At 31.7% G+C, this 21,422-nt stretch overlaps 1 protein-coding gene across 2 annotated transcripts; it reads left to right on the top strand.

The window, feature by feature from the left end:
- The first annotated feature begins 12,589 nt into the window (after nt 1-12,589).
- LOC105798674 (hypothetical protein) lies at nt 12,590-20,548 on the top strand. 2 transcript variants are annotated; one of them, XM_012628832.2, is made up of 11 exons: nt 12,590-12,940; nt 13,026-13,087; nt 13,485-13,703; nt 13,916-14,144; nt 15,567-15,736; nt 17,020-17,162; nt 17,321-17,498; nt 17,676-18,261; nt 18,622-18,734; nt 19,810-20,053; nt 20,146-20,548. In XM_012628832.2, the coding sequence occupies exons 3-11, from the start codon at nt 13,540-13,542 to the stop codon at nt 20,371-20,373; spliced, it is 2,055 nt and encodes a 684-aa protein (XP_012484286.1). In that variant the 5' UTR covers nt 12,590-12,940; nt 13,026-13,087; nt 13,485-13,539; the 3' UTR covers nt 20,374-20,548. The 2 variants fall into 2 exon arrangements, with proteins under 2 accessions (XP_012484286.1, XP_012484287.1); XM_012628833.2 differs by having other exon boundaries at nt 13,458-13,703.
- Nucleotides 20,549-21,422: the final 874 nt, after the last annotated feature.

The raw sequence follows: 21,422 nt of genomic DNA, 5'->3' as shown, positions 1-21,422 counted from the left end.
ACTCACAACTAAGTTTTTATAGTTCATACAAACTTACTTGGCTAAATTGCAGAAATGTCAAAGTACAGGGCCATTTTGGTAATTTTTTATTCTCTTCGATTTTTCACCCGATCTTGATCTAAATTAATAATTTCATTCAATCTATCAAATTAGACGGTAAAAATATACTTTATGCAGTTTAGTCATTTTTGAAATTTTTATAAAATTTCCCTTAAAGTTTTACTTTTATTCAATTTAATCCCTAAGCCTAAAACATGCAAATTAACCATTATTACCCAAAATTGAGCCTATCCAAATACTTATAGCATCCAAAAAAGCTCATTAATTCACATCAAATCCTTGTAATTTTACTATTTTAACAATTTAGTCCCTAATTAAAAATTCATCAAAATCACTTAATAAAATACTTTTAAATAACAACTAATATTTCAAATTAATCATTTAACATCTAAAATCACAAGGTTAATCAATGGACACATTCAAAATCTTTAACAGTTTCAAAATCAAAGGTACAGGCTAGCTGGACCTAGTTGCAATGATCTCAAAAACATAAAAATTAAAAGAAAACGGGGCTAAAACGGACTTACATGCACCATCCAAAGCAAGGCCAAAGCTTGAAGCTTCTCCCATTCTTTTTCCATGGCAAATTTCGGTGGTGAAAAACAAATGGGGGAGAAAACATTTTGTTTTCTTTATTTTATTAACCTTTTATTTTATTTTATTAAGTAAATAACATATAAAACATTATAATTAAAAGAAATTAAGCATCCAACCGCCCCACTATCTTTAGGATGGCTAATTACTCAATAATCTCTTCCAATTATAATTCATTAAGCAATTAACACCTTTAAACTAATAGCAATTGATTATTTTCAACTTTTACAATTTAGTCCTTTTTGCTTAATTAACTATCGAAACGTTAAAATTTTTTAACAAAACCTTAATACCACCTTAATGACACTCCGTAAATATTTATAAGAATATTTACGACTCAGTTTATAGAAACAAGATCCGATACCTCATTTTCTAAAACTACCTGACCTTAGGGTCATACCACTTGAACTTAATAAATCGCTTAAATAACATAAATTATCAACTCAAAAACCTTTCAAAACTCACGTTTGACTCGTAAATATTGAATAATAATATTTACGATAAATATTAAATAATAATATTTACAAACTTACTCGTCGGATTTGGTGGCCCCAAAACCACTATTTCTGACACCACTAAAAAATAGGTTGTTACACTAGAAGTTATAACCGAATTTGGAGAAATTACATCCCCTTGTTTGGAAAACTAATTTCAAAAAGTATTTAGTAAATATGAATTTAGCAAATAGTCATTAGAAAACTATTTGTCCGCTTTCAGAAAACACTTAAGAAATTACTTAATTTGCAACGGAAAACCATTTTCGGAGTTTTAGTTTTGAAAACCGAAATTCGTTTTGTTGACTTAAGTGATTTTGCAGTCTCGCATTAGAAAATATCAATTACTGACAAATTAAGCAAAAACCCAAAACAAGTTCAGAAACATATTACAAAATTCAAAAGATCAAAACAAATAATTACGAAATTCACCATATTTACATTAAGTGCAAAAATAATTCGAGCTCCCACATGCTGTCCGGTCCTAAGTTAGAGGTTTACCTGAATAATCAAAGATAAAACAAATGGGTGAGTTATGAAGCTTAGTGTATAACTAAACTCCAACAGAGATCAAACAAAACACAATATACAAATCAGAGTAATACAGAGAATTTCATAACGATAATATAACCAGAGCGGAACAAATCAAAGTATCACAGAGATTTTCATAACGGTCGTATAACAGAACAGAGGATGTATGGTTATGCCAATGTAGTGTTTTTCAGAAAATTAGAATGCACATTTATCTCAAAAATCCTACCTAACTCTGCTACACACCAAAATAGAGTTCCCCAAAACCTATCTAGTTAAATCACACCAACAGATAATTGTAGACAGTACCACCAGAATTACAGTCAAAATTGCCAAATCAGATATATGTGGTCAAACCACTATGTTGCAGCCAAGCTGCCAGATAGAATTGTGGATAAACCACCATATAATACAGATCATTGAACTTCTAGAAACTTCCTCCTTTCACATCACCCAGAACCCCATGCAATGTGTCATTGTATGCATATTCAGAATCAGAATGATAAGCATGTAGGACATGTTGTCATACAATAACAGAAACAGAAGATAAGGAAATCCATGCTTTACAAAACAAATTAATCAAATATTAATGAATCATAATAGATTTTTCATGAAGTCACATGCATTGTTACATATCAGAATCAGTATCACACACAACAACTTATTCGGATATCACATGTTCAGAACCAACTAGGTAACACAGAAACGAATCATCAAAATTAAAAGAGCACAGATCGTACCTGAATAAATCACATACCTTAAATACTTCCCAAACAAAATTACATTATACGCTCACAAATCATGCTTACTTAGCTTATATCATATCAGACATACGTACAAATGACAAATTATACATCAATAGATCAATAAAAATTAAGTTTTATAGCTTATTTTAGATCATACGGACTCAACAGAAGGCTTACGTTCGATTCGAACGATGTCTACGACCCTAGGAAAAATTTTCAATTTTTTGCCCACACACGTGGCCCACATAGCCTGGCACATGTCCATATGGCTTATCTCAGTATCTCACACGGCTGGCACACGACCATGTGGCTCAAGTCAGTCCCTCACACGACCTGGACACATGCCCATGTGACCCAAGTCGGTGCCTCACATGGCCTGACACACAGCCTGACACATGGCCGTGTGGCGTCGACAACCTCAATTTCAGCTTTCACAGATCGTAGATTACTCGGGTTTTTGTTATACACCTGATACAGTTTTGACATAGAAGCAACAAAGATGAGCTCGGAACTGAAAAATGAATCAACCAACATGCAATTCTTAAATCGTTGGAGGGACGTAAATCTCGAGATCTTTCGCAGTTCGATTGAAAGATCGACAGCACAATAGAACTTAGAGTAATAGATTTGAAACGATTCAAATAATAAACAAAGGGTGGAAAAAGATCACAACCAAAAAGAAAAGAAAAAGAAGAAACGGTTGAGAGAAGAAATGGAAAAGGAATGCGAAAAAGAGAGGAAGTTTTTGGGAAAAACTTCAAAATTTTAAGAAAATAAAAACTAACTTACAAGGCAACAAAAAAAAACATTTTCTTATTGCTTTCGTAGGGACTCAAACACAAGACCAAAGGGTATACAAAAGCTTAACCACTGAACCACTAGGCTCATCGTTGTCCTTAATTGAGCGAAAATAATATATAAACCAGATATTCAAGAATAGGGGTTTAAAAAAAAAAGAAAAATTTCAAAAGAAATGGTTCGAACCCAAAACCTCGCACACACAATCACAACACTTATCCACTAAACCAAATTAATTCACTTATCATAATTTCACAATCTTAACTCAAACTCAAGACGTAATCACTTTGAGTTTCACTAACCCAATTTCTTCTAACCCGGTTTTTGGGATGTTACAATGGAACTTGTTCCTACCTTGTAAATTTTCATTATAAGAAAGATTATAAAGAAAATATGTTAAGTTTGATGTTTCTCATATTTTGTGCGCACATTAATTTGATTATTTCGAGAATTATCACTAAAGTTTGGATCTAGAATAAACATTAGGTTTATTCATTAAGAAATTTGGGCTAAAGTGTTGAGACGTGGTAGATTATGATATATGGAAGATACTACTCAAATTCTAAGACAAAATATCACCATGATTCATGCATTACGTTTCGACTTAAGTTTTGATGGGAAATATGAGCCAAGTGGGAGAATGTTGGAACTGTTGTGGTTCATGAGGTCATTCCCACATTTCCCCTGCCCCTTAGTTTCATGTTGCATAGTGGTTAGTGTGAACTACCTTTTTATGTGTGATAGTGGGACATGTAGTTGGTGGTTTTTTATGTGGAACTGTAACACCCCTAACTCGCCTTGTCGCTGGATTAAGGTTACGAAGCACTACCAAACAATCATAAACATTTAACATCATAATATTTAAATAAATTAAACATATCATAATCCAATCAATCACATGTATTATCTCCCTAAATCGAGCTCTTAAAGCCCTAAAATAGCTTTGAGGCAATTCAGGACTAATTTGAAACAAAACGAAAAGCTTAGGAAAAAGTTACAAAAATTGGAAATAGGGGTCACATGACCGCGTGGTCAGGCCGTGTGACATCACCCCAGGCCATGTAACAATCGAACAAGGGACACACGGTCGTGTCCTAGCCCATGTCCTCACCAGTGTAACTCACTGAGATGTGTCACACACTCGTGTGCCAAGCCGTGTACTAGGCCGTGTAACTCTCTAAGTTGTCTCACACACTTGTGTGCTAGGCCGTGTAACTCACTGACTTGAAACATTAAGAAACTCTCAAAAGACACACGACCGTGTCGTCAGCTCGTGTCTCAGGCCATGTGAACCCAAAATTTACCTAAAATCAAGTCATTTCAAAACCAATTCCTAGCTAACTATTCATACCATTTGGGCACATATTCAAGGGGTTCAAATATCATCCAAACATACATAAACATGCCATATCAACCATTCTAAATCACATAACCAATATGCCATTTAAAGGCACCACAATTGTATCAAAACATTCATTACCAAGACATACCAACAATGCCATATTCCAAACATACCAACCTAGTTCAATTAACCATTACATGAAACCATAAAAGACCATCTCCAAACCATCACTTACATACTAAAAGAGCCATATAAACAAGTACTTAAAGATGGTCAAAATAACCTAACTTAAACAAGTATTAAAAGTCCATCAATTTCAAACTTAAACTTCACAAGTATGATCATACCAATTCACCATTTACACATTCACAAAATATCTTAGTCCTAAAGACTCTTCGTATTATATGCCACTTTAAACTAACTTTAAACAAGTATAAAATGACTACTAAGGTATAGATGATAGTGTGTGAGCTTCCAAGTCGATCCAATCGATGCAACGATTCCAAGAGTCCTACAAAATCAAATTAAACGAATAAGCACAAAGAAGTTTAGTAAGTTCAATAAGTCAACTCATTTACTATAAATTTCCAAATTTCCAAGGGACGTTAAAATACATTACACCGGCAATAAGTCTGAATAACACTGGTACTAAGCCTACTAGGCACTAAGCCTAAATAACATTGTCACTAAGCCTGCTAGGCACTAATCCTGAATAACACTGGCACTGAGTCTGCTAGGCACTAAGCCTAAATAACACCGACAATAAGTTTGAATAACACCGGCACTAAGCCTGCTAGGCACTAAGCCTAAATAATAGTATGGTTCAACATTTAAATATCAATACATAACAAAAATTAAACATTAAATCACTAACAAGGAATTGAATTCAACTATACATAAACATAAAACGAACTTATTGGACTAGTTTGCAGTAATCGCAAAAGCATAAGAACTACTCTAAAGTCTTTTCTTTTCCACAATCGTCAACACGCTCGTGATCTAAAACAATAGTTTCATTCAATTAAGTACTTCTAGAACTTCAATTTAATTAATAATTATGTTTATGTAAAATTACAAAATTACCCCTAACATTTTAAATTTTCACAATTCAATCCTTAAGCCCATAACTTGAAATTTAACTATTTCAATAGAAATCCAATTTAACCAATGTTACAAAGAACCTGGAAACAATCCATATTTACCATCATTTCACAATAAAACTGTAACAGCCCAATTTTCAGTAGTGTCAGAATAGTGATTTGAGATCACTAAATCCGATGAAAAAAAAGTTAGAAAAATTTAATAATTAATAATTATAAGTTAAGCGTGATTTTAAAAATATTTTTGAATTAGTGAATTTTGTGATTTAAAAGAAATTATTAGGTAAATTGGGTCGAAAACGAGGTATCGAGACCTCGATATAATAAACTAAGTCACAAATAATTTTATAAATATTTACGGAGTGTCATTAGAATAGTATTAAAGTTTTGTTAAGAAATTTTAGTGTTCCGATGGTTAATTGAAGTAAGGGTGAAAGTTAAATAATAGATTAAAGAAAAGTTAAAAGGACCAAATAGGCAATTATGCCTTTTCTAAAGTTGAGTGGCATATGCATGATAAAAATCTTAGATTTTTTTTAAAAGTATGTTATTATTTTATTGTAAATTATATTAATTATATTATTATATTTTAAATAAACAAAATTGTTGACAAATGTATGGTGCATATGATGACATGTGGAAAAATGAAGTACATATATTAGTAATTATTACATATTTACTTAGTATTTAAGTATAACTATTATATTATTATATTATATTATTAGAAAAAGCAAATGAAAAAGAAAGAAACAAAAACAAAAGAAACAGAGGGCAAAACGAAACAGAGAAGGAAGGAAGGAAAGAAGAAAAGAAAGAAAGAAAAGGGAAAATTGAGGTTTTAAGGTTTTAAAGCTTTAAAGGTAAGTTTAATCAAGTCATTTTCTTTTAATTTTAAATGTTTTAGAAGTTTTAAAACAAAGTTTTGTTGAAATAAGTTGAGGTTTTGGAAGTTTATAGCTTTTTTTTTAGCATGGGTCATGTTGAATAAATTGTTAAATTAGGGATTTATTTGATAGAAATTTTATTTGGAATTGAATAAAGGATTGAATTGTAAACTAAACTATAAGTTTTGAATTTTAGGAATTAAATTGAAATAAATTGAAATTAAGAAAAATATGATAAAAGTTAGATAGTTAAATGTGAGTTTGGTAGGAAATTAAGTAGTAAAAAGGTATGGATTGAGAAAGAAAAATATATAGGTTAGTTAGGATTAAATTAGAATTAAAGTAAAAGTTAGATAAAAATTTCAACAATTAAATTGTTTTGTGCTAATGATTGTGAAATTATCTTAATTATTCGTAGCTAATATCGAGCCTGAGGCACCGGCCCAAAAAGGAAAAGAAAAGATCGTTGAGGATTAAATCCGAAGAGAATTCCGGTTTGTATTACTATAATTCAAATCTATTTATTATTAATTGTTATATTTTAATTAAAATGCATGGTAAGTAAAATTAGGTAAGCAATTGAAATGATAATAGTGATTTGAATTGAATCAATTTGAATTGAATGATGGAAGTATGTGAGTAGTAGAAATGTATATTGATGGAAAAGTAATTAGTGATTTGAATTTAGTTGGAAAATGAATTTAAAATATGAATTAAATAAAGTGAATTAATTTATGAATATGTGTGAATTGTGTATTGATTGAAAAGTGGTTTGAATTGAATCGAAATATGATTATATGTGATTATTTGAAATATGTATTGGTATTAAATTGTCAATTGATTAGAAAGTGGAAAAGTGATCTAGAATTGAAAATAAAAGTGAATTGAGAATTTGAATACCCTATTAACTAGTCAGGCTAAGTCGGATATAGTTGGCATGCCATAGGATTTAGAAGAGTACGGGATTTATCGGCTTTGCCGATCAGGCACTTTATGTGTCGTATCTCGGGCACTTTATGTGTCGTATCAGGCACCTCGTGTGTCGTTTCAGGCACTTATGTGTCGTATACTGATCAGGTACTATGTACCGTTTTAGGCACAATGTGCCGTACTGGTGTGTTGGGTTGGAATCCGTGTATCCGTCAAAGTCCAGCTTGTTAATAGGGTGAATAATTGAAATGAGAAAATCAAATGAATTTGATCGATTGTCGTATTAAATATGAGAAAATTTAAAATGGTGATATGTGATTGAAATTGAAAAATAGCTAAAAATTGTATTGTTATTGTCAAGTAATGAAAATTTATGAATTAATTGATATTTAGGAAATTGGATAGTTACATGCTTGGTAATTATAATTCTTTATTTCTATTATAATTTGAATTATGGTCATACCACTGAGTATACCCATACTCAGCGTACGGTTGTTTCCGTGCGCAGGTTAAGTTAAAGTCAGATCGTTGAATCAGCATCCAAAGCCGATTCCGAACTAATTGTGGTGGTGAACATTTCTTTTGGTAATGGCATGTACTTAGGATGTTATGTATGTAATTTTACAAAATAATTGTAACAAAATTAATGATGACATTGGTTACTTTATGTTAAAATATATGTATGTTATATTGTGATTAAAGAATAATATGTTTAAGTTGTTATTTAAGTGGATATTAGATAAGGGATAAGAATATTAAATTGTGATGTGAATGTTAAATAATCTTATAATGTTTGAGATTTCTGACTATTTGATCCGATGTGTCTGGTAATGCTCCATAACCTTGTTCTGGTGACGGTTTGGGGTTAGGGGGTGTTACAAAAACCTATATATTTACACCTTTAAAAATTTAATCCCTAATTCCAAAATTTATCAAAAATAACCTAACAAAACTTGTTTATTTTTCAACAATGATTCATAATCTATCAACTAACATCAAAACTCATTCAAAAACATTCATGAAAATCCCCTCAACCTTTAACAATTTTGCAAATTAATCCCTGGGCTAACTATATAAAGCTAAAACGGACTCAAAAACATAAAAATAATTAAAAACAAGACACAAAATCATACCATGCAAGGTAGACGAAGAAATCAAATGCTCCCCACTTCAAAAATGGTGATTTTAGCCAAAAAGGAGAAATGGGGAAGATGGTAGCATTTTTCATAGTTTAATTTAGTTTTATTTATCAATTTACCATTTTACCCTTAATAATAGTCAAAATTTTCACTAAAACCTTGTCCATAACTATCCACTAACACATTAAACGGTCCATTTACCATTCAAGTCCTTTACTTTAAGATTTTATAGCCATTAAACCCCTTTAGCTAATAGAACCCAACTTTTATACTTTTTACAATTTAGTCCTTTTTACTTAATTAATCATGCAAACATCAAAATTTCTTAATGAAATTTTAATACGACCTTATTACAATCTCGTAAACATTAAATAAATATTAAATAATTTTTTTGTATATAAAAAAATTTAATATGGGCGGATTAGGTCGGGCTCGAGTTTTTTCTTTTTTATTTGAGTTGAGCTTAAGTAAAATTTTAAGCCTATTTTTCAGGTCAAGGTCAAACCTAAAAAACAAGCCTAAAATTTTATTGAAACAAAGAAGAAGAAGAAGAAGAAGAAGAAGAAGAAGAAGAAGAAGAAGAAGAAAGTTTTGAAACAAAGAAAGAAAAAGAATATTTTGTATTTTGTATTTATATATTATTTTTATAGGCTAATATACAAAAAAAGCCCTTAAATTATTAAGGTTGATTTAAACAAGTCATTATATTTTTTACAATTAAATAAATTCCTATCTTACAAATTTTACTCTTTTTTTTTTTAGTTTTAGGCTTTTAATTTTCTATTGATATAAATAAAATTTTATATATTTTAACATCGATATAAAATTTAAAAGAGTAATCAAATTTTTCAAAAGAGTGATTGTATTATGTATATAAGCACTTTCAAAAGTTTTAAAATATTATTTTATTTTTATTTAATAAACTATTCTCGTCAAATTCATATTAACATAAAATGTAAATTGGTATATGTAATGACCCAAAATCTGTGAGCACCGAAAAAGTGTAGTATCGGGCCTCCGTCTTAGAAAATTGAACTTGTAGATAATTATTAGGAATATTTGTGAGTCTAGTTGTGTGTTTATTTAGGCTTTGATTAGGTGAATTTAGCTTAATTAAGAGTAATTACGAAAAAGGATTAAATTAAATAAAGGTAAAAGTCTAATTATAGATCAAAAGAAAAAGAGGGACTAAATAGGTAAATAAGCCAATGACTTAAGATTAGGCGACATGGAAAAATCTTAGATTTTTCTTGATTTATATTAAAAATATTATTTAATTAAAACATTATAAATTATATTAATTAAAGTTAAGATATTATATTATAGGAAATAAATAAGATAAAGATAATTGTATGGTAATTAAATTATATATGTGTAATATATGTATTTGTACACTTGTAATATAATTGTATATTTTTCTTAAATTTTAATTAAAGGTACTTATATATTATATATTAAATTATTATATTAATAAAAATCTATATTAGTTAAATGTTAAAAGAATATAAAGTAAATAATAATAAAAAAGCAAAAGAAAGAAACAGAAAGAAAGAAAGAATAGACTTTCGAAAGTAAGGAGAAAGAAAGAAGAAAAAGAAAGAAGAAAGTGAAAATTAGGGTTTTAAAGCTTGAAATTTAATTGCTAATATCGAGCCTAAAGCATCGGCCCAAAAAGGAAAAGGAAAAGGAAAAGAAAAAATCGTTGAGGATTAAATCCGAAGAGAATTCTAGTTTGTATCACTACAATTCAAAATTTATCATTATTATGTGTGTAATTTACTAATTATGTGTGGTAAGTATTTTAAGATAAGTGTTTAGTAAAATGAAAATTTATGATTGGGTATTGAAAGTGAGACTGATACTGAACTGCATTAAGGAATACTGAATATTATTTTTGAGTACTGAATTGAATTGTGAAGTTACTGAATATTGTTATGTGTACTGCATTGAACTGTGAAATTACTGAAGTAATGAATTATTGCAATACTGTGAAACTGATTTAAATAAGGAATTATAATTAATACTGAACTAAGATGGAAATTGTACTGAAAAGTGAATTAAATACCCTATTAACTAGTCGGGCTAGTCGGATATAGTTGGCATGCCATAGGATATGGAAGAGTATGAGTTTTTGCTAGCTTATTGATCAGGTATTTATATGCCGACTACTGTTACTGTTACCGATTCGACACTTTGTGTGTCAAATACTGTTACCGTTACTGTTATAGATTCAACACTTTGTGTGTTGAATACTATTACTGTTACTGTTACTGCTACCGTTACTGATTACTGTTTAGATGCTGTGTACCGTTAAGGTACAATGTGTAGTACTAGTGTGTTGGTTGGAATCCGTGTACCAGCCAAGTCTGAGTCAAGTTAATAGGGGCAAATGAAATAAATTTACTGATAAAATTAAATTTGAATGATATGACATATGTGAAAGGTGAGAATTGAAATAAAGAAATAAGAATGGTATATATATAATCAAATGATAATATAAAAGACTGAATTGTTCATTAAGTGATGGTAAATGTAATGTAAAAGTGTGTGTGTGTGTGTGTGTGGATTTAATGTATTTAAATATAAATTGAATTATAGTGATACCATTGAGTATATGCATACTCAGCGTACGGGTGTTTCCGTGTGTAGGTTGTAGAAGTCAAGTACTGAACCAGCATCCAAAGCTAAACCCGACTTCAGCAAACTTTTGGTGATGTATATTTTCTTTTGGTAATGTGGCATGTACATAGGATGTATATAAAAGTTATTATGTTTTGAATATAAATGATTAAAAATGTTAGTAGTACAAGTCTAAGAATTATAATGAAAGAAGTTTATCCGTTTCAATTTAATTAGTACATTAATAAATGTAAATTGATATTATATTGAATTGGTTGAATTGGTTATGTTTGGAAATGGATACGGTTTTAATTGCAGGAAGTTTTATGTAAAAATAAGCAGAAATACTGTCGAAATTTTTAAAAAAAATTACGAATTTTTTTTCGGAATACTTGAACAAGTTCCGTTCTACTTTTAATACATGTTATGGGCTTCGAGAGTCCATTATAGGGATTTAATTATTAAATTATACTATGAATGTTATTTTAATTATGAATTATTCGTAAGTTGTCTATAGGTCCGGTAATGCCTCGTAACCCCGTTCCGGCGATGGTTTGGGGTTAGGGGGTGTTACAGTATAAAAATTCAATTTTTTTACTTTAATATTAAAATCAAGAGCTTTCATGAGTAAAGATTATAGATTTGAGGCTTATTTAACTACAAAAATAGCATGAGGCCTATTTAAACAAGATTAATAGTTTAAGGGCTTTTTTAGTATATTAGCCTTTTTTTTTATATGTTTAAAGCATTATTGTAAAATTATATTTTATTGTGTATATTTTGACATATAAATATTTTATTTTTAGAAGTAATTTATTCGTATTTTATTCATTTTACTTTTTATGTAATTATTTTTCCTATGTTTAATGTATCAATTCATCTAATACTTCATATGGTTTTCTTAATAATATTTTCTAAGCATATTTTTCTAAAATTATACATAATATTGATTGATATATAAATAAATTTAGCACTTGATGTCTATATATTCTGTTAAATTTATCTTAATTCTAAAATATCAACCTAAATTTTTAAATCATGACCAAATTGACCGAATGCCTAAATTTTAAGTGCTAAACTTGTTATTACACCAATCAAAATTATGTACAACTGATATAAAATATTAATATCATAATTAATTGCCAATCGTTGCTGATTTTTAAAATTAATAGGAATTAATTATTTCAAATTCTTTTGAAAAGGACTAATTTACTAAATTTTCAGAAATGGTGTACCAAAGAAAAGAAAATGATTAATAAGCTGTTTTTGGGCTTTGAATGTTTGAAATAAAGTTGGACTCATGTTTTAAAAGGTCTCATTGATTTTAACTTAATGGACTGGAATTGGAAGTTGGATGAATGAATATCCGGACAGGAACAGAGTAGGGATCGACTGGAACATGTCCGCATCACCAGGATTGTGATCCTTGCTCCAAACTTCCACATCTCTGATCCTTTCCTCTCCTCTGACTTCACCATATCCTCCTGCCAATCATATACCCTGCCACGTTGTCCCACTAGCTCAATTTCATCTCTTCAGATCACCGCACAACACAACAAAACCACCGTTTGAAGATCTTTAAACTTCCTTTACACTACTTCCTCAACCCCCTGTATTTCACTCTCCCTCTTTTCTTTTGAGACCCATCAACCAATTATGATTTTTCTTCATAACCAACTTCTTTTAGGACTCTTGTTTTTAAGGTAATGTTGTGAATCTTGCTATTTGTAGAAATGGGTTGAAGGCTAATCAAACTAGGTAATCTAAGATGAGGGTTCTTGAATGCAGGAATCAGCAGAGTGCACATGTTTGGGGTTGTACAAGGGTTTGACAGTTCGATTTTTCTTTAGGTAAATGCTTTCTCTTTCTTTTCCCTTCTTTAAGTAAGTCAATGGAATTCAGCACGTTGGTTTTGGGGAAATAAAATCCAAAAATTTATATATTTTTTGTATAGGGCTTAGATAAAGATGTGGAGATTGAGAGTTTTATTAACTTATCCCTAGTTGGATTTCTAAAGAAGATTTGGAGTTCTTAGCTAATATTTATAACTTGGGGAGCTTTCTTTCTGATTCTTTTAAGATTTTGGTTTCCATTTAAAATTGCTACTGATTGTTTACCACTTAGGATTTGCTAATGCTAGTTTGATGCATTGAAAGATTGCTAAACTTAAAAAGTTTTATTTATGAAATCTTGACATGTGAACTTGCTTCCGCGTTTTAGGAATCTCACAGTGGAATTTATTTTCAGTGGGTATGCATTGAGGGGAACGGTAGAAATTGTGGTGACAAGCAAAACTAGAAATATGCTTGAGGCTTTGATAAGAGAAGGATCATTCAAATGGTTACTTAGCAAGCGAAGCTCCTTTGCAGAGGAAGTTGAGGAGCTGCAGAGGTCTCCATCTGCTGGAAGGAATTGGATTCCTGAGCTCTCTCCAGTTGCTAATATCGTTGTGCGCCGCTGCTCAAAGTAGGTTTCTTTTGCTGCTACTTTGCTATTGCTGCCTGCCTGTTATAACCACGAAAAATCATTTTGCAAGTTGCACCTTAAATTGAATGTTGTTTTGTTAAATTATGTTCATATGCTTCTAATTCAGCCTAGATACAAATAGGAACAATGTGCATTTCTGTTTGACTGAAATACATTGTCTCCTTGTGGATAACAAAAACAAAATGATGCAGAATCCTGGAAACTTCTTCAAATGAGCTTCTAGAAAGCTTTAATGCCGAGGCATCAGATTCTGTGAAGTCACAGCATGCAAGGAATTTTTTGGAATACTGTTGTTTCAGGGCTCTTGCTCTTTCTACTCGAGTAATGGGTCATCTGGCTGATAAAAAGTTTCGACGCCTTACATTTGACATGATGGTGGCCTGGGAAGCCCCAGCATCTGCCAGTGAATGTCTAGTTAATGTAAGCTTCATATTTTAAGTCTTCTTTATTTTTATATTTGTTTTGAAAAGGGGTGGGGGGATTGGCATTTTGGATCATCTCGCAAACCTTCCATCATGTCGTTGGGCACATGTCCGACACTTGGGGACTTTCACCCCACAGTAGTGTCCTGCTTCATAGAGGGATCCTTATCTTTGTTAACATGACACAACACAGATACGTGTGCGCAATATGAGTTGAAATCTACTCTTGAACATGTGGACTTGGCTACATCAGACGAGTCTATTCACTTATAAAAATGAGATGCTAGAAAAAAAAAGGATAGAGATGATGCAGGAGATTGAGATTGTTAGGCTAAGGGAGTGGTTTTTTACTGGAGGACCAGCATTTGTATGAACCTAATTCCATTAGATCCCAAAAAATCCTAACCATGAGTTAAACTTAAAATTACGCCAAAAAGTTATTAATGACCAGAAATTGAGAGGAGGTTTTATTTTTTCATTGTCTTTTGAGTAGATACGTGACCTTTATCTTTGGCTATGGGTTGCCACAAACCTAATTATTATTTAACAGTTTCATCTTTCAGCATTTAAAGTTCAAAGTTAGTCTGCACGGAAAAAGCTTATGCTAGTCTTGGGTTTTCCAAGAGCTAATGCTCCTAATTATCTCTTTCCAATTAGTCTTAGCTTGGTCCAAATTCAATTTTAGTTAAAACAATGTTAGTATCTTGTATTAATATATTTTTGTGACATTTTAAAATAACAGATCCCCGTATTATATCCTATTTCAGTCACTTTTTAGATGACTCCATATGTCCAAAAATTTAAGCAAATGATGACTCTGACCTTTACACTATGATTGGATTGAACTAAAACAAGGGAAAGGAAAGGAAAGTAACATCCTATCCCTTGTTTGGATAACTTATTTTATTTAAGCAAGGGAAAGTAATGGTAGTTGAATATCCCTTACTTTCCCTGAATTACTTAGTTTTTATTTACCCCAATTTGAGGGAAAAGCTAAGGAAAGGAAAGTGAGTTTTATTTTAAGATGCAAAATATTATTTTTATCCTATTAATTTTTTATATAAGTTATTTTATAAAAAAATATAATTAGAAAAAAACATTATAATCAATCATTTCCTTTACTTTTCACAGTTTAACCAAGCAAAAGGTTGTAAATATTCCTTTACTTTCCCTTACTAATTTTAGCATTCCAAATAAAATAAACATATATCATTTCCTTTCCTTAGCCTTCCTTTATAATTATTTACCCATGCATACCCATATTGGACTCCCAAATCTGAGTACATATAACGTAGCTTTTCTGTACACATTTAAACAGTTTTCATGCACTTGGCTAATGGGTTTTCCTGTGCTATTACTAGTCCTACAAACCTAAGATTTGATGCTGAAACTTTTTGTGATAATTTTGTCTTCCTTGCAGTTAGATGATGACCTCTCAGTTGGGGTGGAGGCCTTCTCTCGAATAGCACCAGCAGTTCCAATTATTGCCAATGTGATTATTTGTGAAAACCTTTTCAACGTTCTTACAATCTCAACAGATGGTCGACTTCATTTCTCTGTCTATGACAAGTACCTAAATGGACTAGAAAGGTAAGGACCTTTACTGTGTGAGTTTCTATATGCTTTTTTGCCCCTCTTTTTTCTGTTTTGTTCTAGTTATGCATTTCTATTGCAAAGTTTTATGGTCAAATGAAAGGTCTCTTCTTAGCTTATATTCCTTGAAGGTTTAAATAACTGAACAACCTAGAGGGAGATACTAGAGGACATATAACCAAACCTAGAGGGACCATGTTAAAGGGTTTGTAAAGTCTTGAACTGATTATTTTAAAAGTATAAACTAGTCTTGAAAGGGCTTTGGCTACCATCTTAGGTAGAGCTAAAATAGTTTGTCCAGTAAAAGCTACTGGAACAAGTGCTGAAAGTTTTTGCAAGAAAGGGAGATGCAGATTTCCAGAGAGTAGAAAATTATATACAATATTTAAATTGTTCTAAGGTGCATATCTAATATGACTAACTAAAAAGACTGACTTGATGGGTGTGCAACCAAGTCTATTTCACACTAGCTTTTGGGGCATGACTTCTGCTGGGAATTGCAAAGTAGCACCTCCATTAACCTCAACCCAATATGTTTGGTGGGAAAACTTTTTCGATAGGTTTTAGTGCCGAACCATATAAGGTCAGAACTACAGATAGGGAGGGACATTGATTTTTCCCTATCAAAGATGTCTCTGGAAGGTTGGAGGCTGGGAAATGTGAATTATTACTGGTAAAGGTGTAAACTTGTAGTTTAAATTGCATTTTAATTTATTTTTGGTTAGAACAGTTTGCTTTAGTGCATGATAGTGAAGCTCGTATGCTGTGTCCTATCTCTATAAATTGCCTGGTTAATCTCTTTCTTATGGCTTTTTACTGAATGGATCTGATGGATAATCTGCTGGCTTAGTCTTGACTTTTTGGTTATACTTCACCTCAACATAATAGAAACTCGTATATCTAGTTTGAAGGGTTCTATAATACATGATAATACTTGTTATGCTGTTATGTGATATTATATTAATTGAAAACTATCTTTAAATTTAAGATTGTGCAAAATCATTAACATTCTCCTTTGCATGTAATCCTGATATAAAAAATTGAAACAAATAGGTCTATGAATAAATTGGCCTCTATACTATTCTAAGATTTAACTAAAACCAATTGGCTTATATGATATGCTAGGTTCTTCTCAGAAGCATAGTATAATCTATTGACTATCTTTTTTATTCAGTTGCTCACTACACCTTGTTTCAGTTTTTAGTTTTAACTTTGTCTGTAACATACCCTTTTAGTAGGTTTACGCATCTAAAAATTGTGTTCTAAAATATATTCTATAGAGTGATAAAAAGGATGAAGAGCCAATCAGAATCATCTCTTCTGTCTGCTGTTCGACAGTCAAGAGGAGAAAAGATACTCGAGGTGGATGGGACAGTCACTACTCAACCAGTTCTTGAACATGTTGGAGTATCGACTTGGCCAGGTAAGTTGATTGGATAGCAAACATTGTAATTAATAGAATATGTTCCTTGATGATAGGCATTTCTGCAACAATACCTTTTCCTCTCCCTTTTTCCTTTGATTCTCTTGCTCTATTTTTGGCAAATAGCCTTCTCTGAGGTTGTTCTTTCATGTTTGCAGGTCGGTTAATACTGACAGATCATGCATTGTACTTTGAAGCCCTTAAAGTTGTATCTTATGATAAACCTAAAAGATATGATTTGTCAAATGATCTAAAGCAAATCATTAAACCTGAGTTGACTGGACCATGGGGTACTCGACTTTTTGACAAGGCAGTCTTGTACAAATCAATTTCCATGTAAGGCATGGTGCAGATTTATTTTATTTTCTTCTTATAACTGTCTATCCAGTAGAATTCTGTAATATTCTGGTGTTAAATCAATCTTGAAATTTATTTCTTGCTTTGGTTTTAACATGATGCTTGTCTGAGAATATATAATTTATTTATTGACTGTTTACCATCTTTCCCTTTTAGATCAGAACCAGTTGTTATAGAGTTTCCTGAGCTTAAAGGGCACACTCGGCGTGATTACTGGCTAGCAATAATCCGGGAAATTTTATATGTTCATAAATTTATAAATAAGTACCGTGTAACGGGAGTTGAAAAGGATGATGCACTTTCAAAGGCTATTCTTGGAATTTTACGTGTGCAAGCCATTCAAGAAATTAGTTCTTCAAACCCTGTTCAGTTTGAGTCTCTTCTCATGTTTAATCTTTGTGAACAATTACCTGGGGGATATTTTATACTGGAGACTCTTGCAAAAATGTCAAAGTCTAGGGAGCTAGATCGAGGTAACAATCTTGTGGCTGGAGGTAGCATGTACTCAATCTCAGCCTTGGCAATGGTTTCAAACTTGGGTTTTGTGTTTGATTCATGTTCAAGTTCAAGTAATCCAAGTGAGGCTGGACTTCTTGTTGGTGAAGTAGTTGTGGGTGAGATGAGTTTATTGGAGAAAGCAGTTAAGGAATCCAGAGACGACTATAAAAGGGTGGTGCTAGCACAAGAAACAGTTGCTGGGGTTAAAGTAGATGGTATTGACACAAATTTAGCTGTTATGAAGGTATTTGCTTTATAATGTACAAAATGTCAAACCTTGTTCCTTTTCATTATTCAACTGAAATTAAGTTTGTTAAAATTAGTGAGTTTGAATAACGGTCCGCTTTTGAATTTTGAGTACCGAGTAAAATGTAGTTGGTTGACATTGTAAATGCTTCATGCACACTTGTCTATCTTTTCATGCTGCCATTAAATTATAATTCGGTGTTAGTTAGCAGAAGAACTAATTTGGACTGCAGTTTTGGTAGTATCATGAACTCATATTATATGGGTCTGCCTTTCTCATCTTCTTTCTACTGTGGTTCCAACTTTCATGACTTGTTCGGTGGTCTCATTATCTTTTTTTTAAATTTTGTACTTGCAGGAGTTACTTCTTCCAGTATTGGAAGTTGGGAAGGGCCTTCTTTCTTTGGTGTATTGGGATGATCCTCCAAAGTCATTAATGTTCTGCTTGATTTTCACGTTCATAATTTTCAGGTAATTAAATTGAATAAAACTTTTTTCTTTATTATTAATTGTTCGGTGAGCACATGGTATCAAAACCACTATATATCTGTGGGGTTTATGTGAGGTATATGTTTAATTTCCAGACATTATATTTGGATGTATTCTGTATTGAGGTCTTAAAATGATCAATGTTGGCCTTATTTTGTTTTTATGCTTAACCATTGACATGAAACCTTGATTCAAGCTGATGTAGTCTAGTGACTAGATTACAAACCTGGATTCAAAATTATGTTAATCCTTTTGTTTCAGATATTGTCAACTCAGATATTTAATGGAAGAAAGGAATACGGAAACTGTCTTGGACGTGAAATATAATGTTTTAAAGATATTTGTTGGGGTGTTTATGTCCTTGTTGCTTTCCTGACATGTTTTACTACTGTTTCACCTTCTTCTGTAGTGCATGCTTTTCTTCTTAATGCTAATGGTTGGTTTTACTTCTTTTATTAACGATCCTTAGTTAAGCTGGTGTAGTTCTACTGATGTCTAGAAATCATGTAAATATTTTGATACGATACTTCTTAGCTTACATACTCTGTTTAGTTGAAGAAATATGTTTTAGACATGATTACTATGATCTAAGGATTTGTGTGAAAGAAGAGTCAACTTTGAAGTAGAAAAAGTTCCCTGCTCTACCTCAAGGGAAAGGTTCATGGTCTAGTGCCTTCCTAGGTACCTATTTGAGAATGGAACTGTCAACTGATGGGTTCATTTTCTAATGCACATCTTCTAAATGCCCCCGGTGGCTGGTTTTGTCCATCTATCTGAACTTAATATAAACAATCCTGAGTTAAGCTGGAGTAGTTCTACTGATATCTGTGAATCAAGTCAAGTGTTTGAACGAGTACTGTCAACTTAGCTAAGTCGAAAGAAAATGTCTTGCTCATGAATACATGGATTGAATGAAGGGTTTACGTGAAAGTATACTTGAATTAAGAAATGTTAAACTATGCTATATTACAAGGTATAGTATGGTTGATCTAATTGAAAAGATTTCATCGTAAAACTTGCATGATCTTAATGGAAGTTCTTTGTTGTCCGTTTGCAGGGGATGGGTGGGTTATGCCCTTGCATTGATGGTGTTATTTTTTGCGATCTTTATGGTTCTTACGCGATTTTTCAACCAAGGCAGGCCTGTGGATGAAATCAAGATAATAGCACCTCCACCTATGAATACAATGGAGCAGCTTTTGGCTGTTCAGAATGCAGTATCTCAATTTGAACAACTTATCCAAGACGGAAACATCATTCTTCTCAAGTTCCGTGCCTTGTTGCTGTCCGTTTTCCCGCAGGTTGTTCTCCCTACTTGTCACCGTAGAATACGTAAGACTGATTTTATTATAGTCTGCTTGACTTTGTAGCTACATGATGTTTAATCTACCAGGCAAGCGAGAAAGTTGCGGCCAGTCTTCTGTTGACAGCTTTGATGGTGGCATTATTGCCTGGTAAGTACATGTTTCTCCTGATCTTTTTGGAGATATTTACGAGGTATTCCCCGGCGAGGAAAGCAAGCACAGAAAGATGGATGAGGAGATTGAGAGAGTGGTGGTTCAGCATCCCAGCAGCTCCAGTGGTAATTGAAAGAGAAAAGGAAGATAAGAAGAAAAAGTGATTGTATGTTCAAATTTGTTTTTTCTTTGAACTGTACATAATTTTTGTATATGTAAAGTAATGATTTTTATATTACATTACAGAACTCCTGAAAACTAGATGTCAGAAATTGAAAAATAGTAAAACACAATAAGAGAACAATAAGATAAATGAATGACACTTGTTTGTGCCGAAAATTGATGTTGTGGCCTTTGTTGTTTTGATCGGATGGTAAAGGTTTTCTTCTGACATACTGTTGTGCATTTAAATGTAAATATCAACATGCAAATATATGATACCAATAAGAGGAAAGTATCCAAGAAAACAATAATTCAAACATTCTACTGACACAATCTTTTAGCTACAATATTTAAACAAGAGACTTTCAAGGATCTATCATGGTTTAAGTTTTATTTCCATGTACTCTAAACTTCACGACAGATTCTTTTAAACTCTTATTCAAATAGATGACTCAGGCAAGGAAGATGAGAATTTAGAAAACTGAATCTTTTATTGATAGGTTGGAAGGCTTTTTTTTATAAAAATATCCAAAATTTTGTATTATTTCACTTTAAAAATTATGTACGTAAATGACCTGTTGATGTCATTGCCATTGGCGTCATCAAACTGAAGTCTGAATATATAAAACATTTAGGGACCTGATTGGATAAAAAAAGTGGTGAGGTAATTCAAAAGTGGTGAGGTAATTCCTTCTGGCACCAATTAAATGCTTTTAAACTATTGATTTATTTGCATGTTAAGTCATTCTCCTTTAAAATTTAAATTTAAATAGCCCTTTAAAAATATAAGAATAACAAAAAAACCTCTTTTCAATTTTTACTTTTTAAGAATAATAAACTTAAAAAACTATATAAAATTCTTACTTAGATTACTTAAATATATCCTTCAAGAATTTTCTTGTATTTATAGAAGTGGAGGATGACATACGACAAATTTCTGAACATCAAACGTACAAAAGGAAACACTAAGAATTCCTAACATATAGGATTCACGACACCCTTTAAATACAATAAAAATTCTTGACACACTTCAAATAAGTAAACAGCAAGG

The sequence above is a fragment of the Gossypium raimondii genome, chromosome 9, assembly GCF_025698545.1.
Source record: "Gossypium raimondii isolate GPD5lz chromosome 9, ASM2569854v1, whole genome shotgun sequence".
NCBI lineage: Eukaryota > Viridiplantae > Streptophyta > Magnoliopsida > Malvales > Malvaceae > Gossypium > Gossypium raimondii.
The sequence above is the reverse complement of the archived record's forward strand: the minus strand, read 5'-3'. Positions and strand labels throughout refer to the sequence as shown.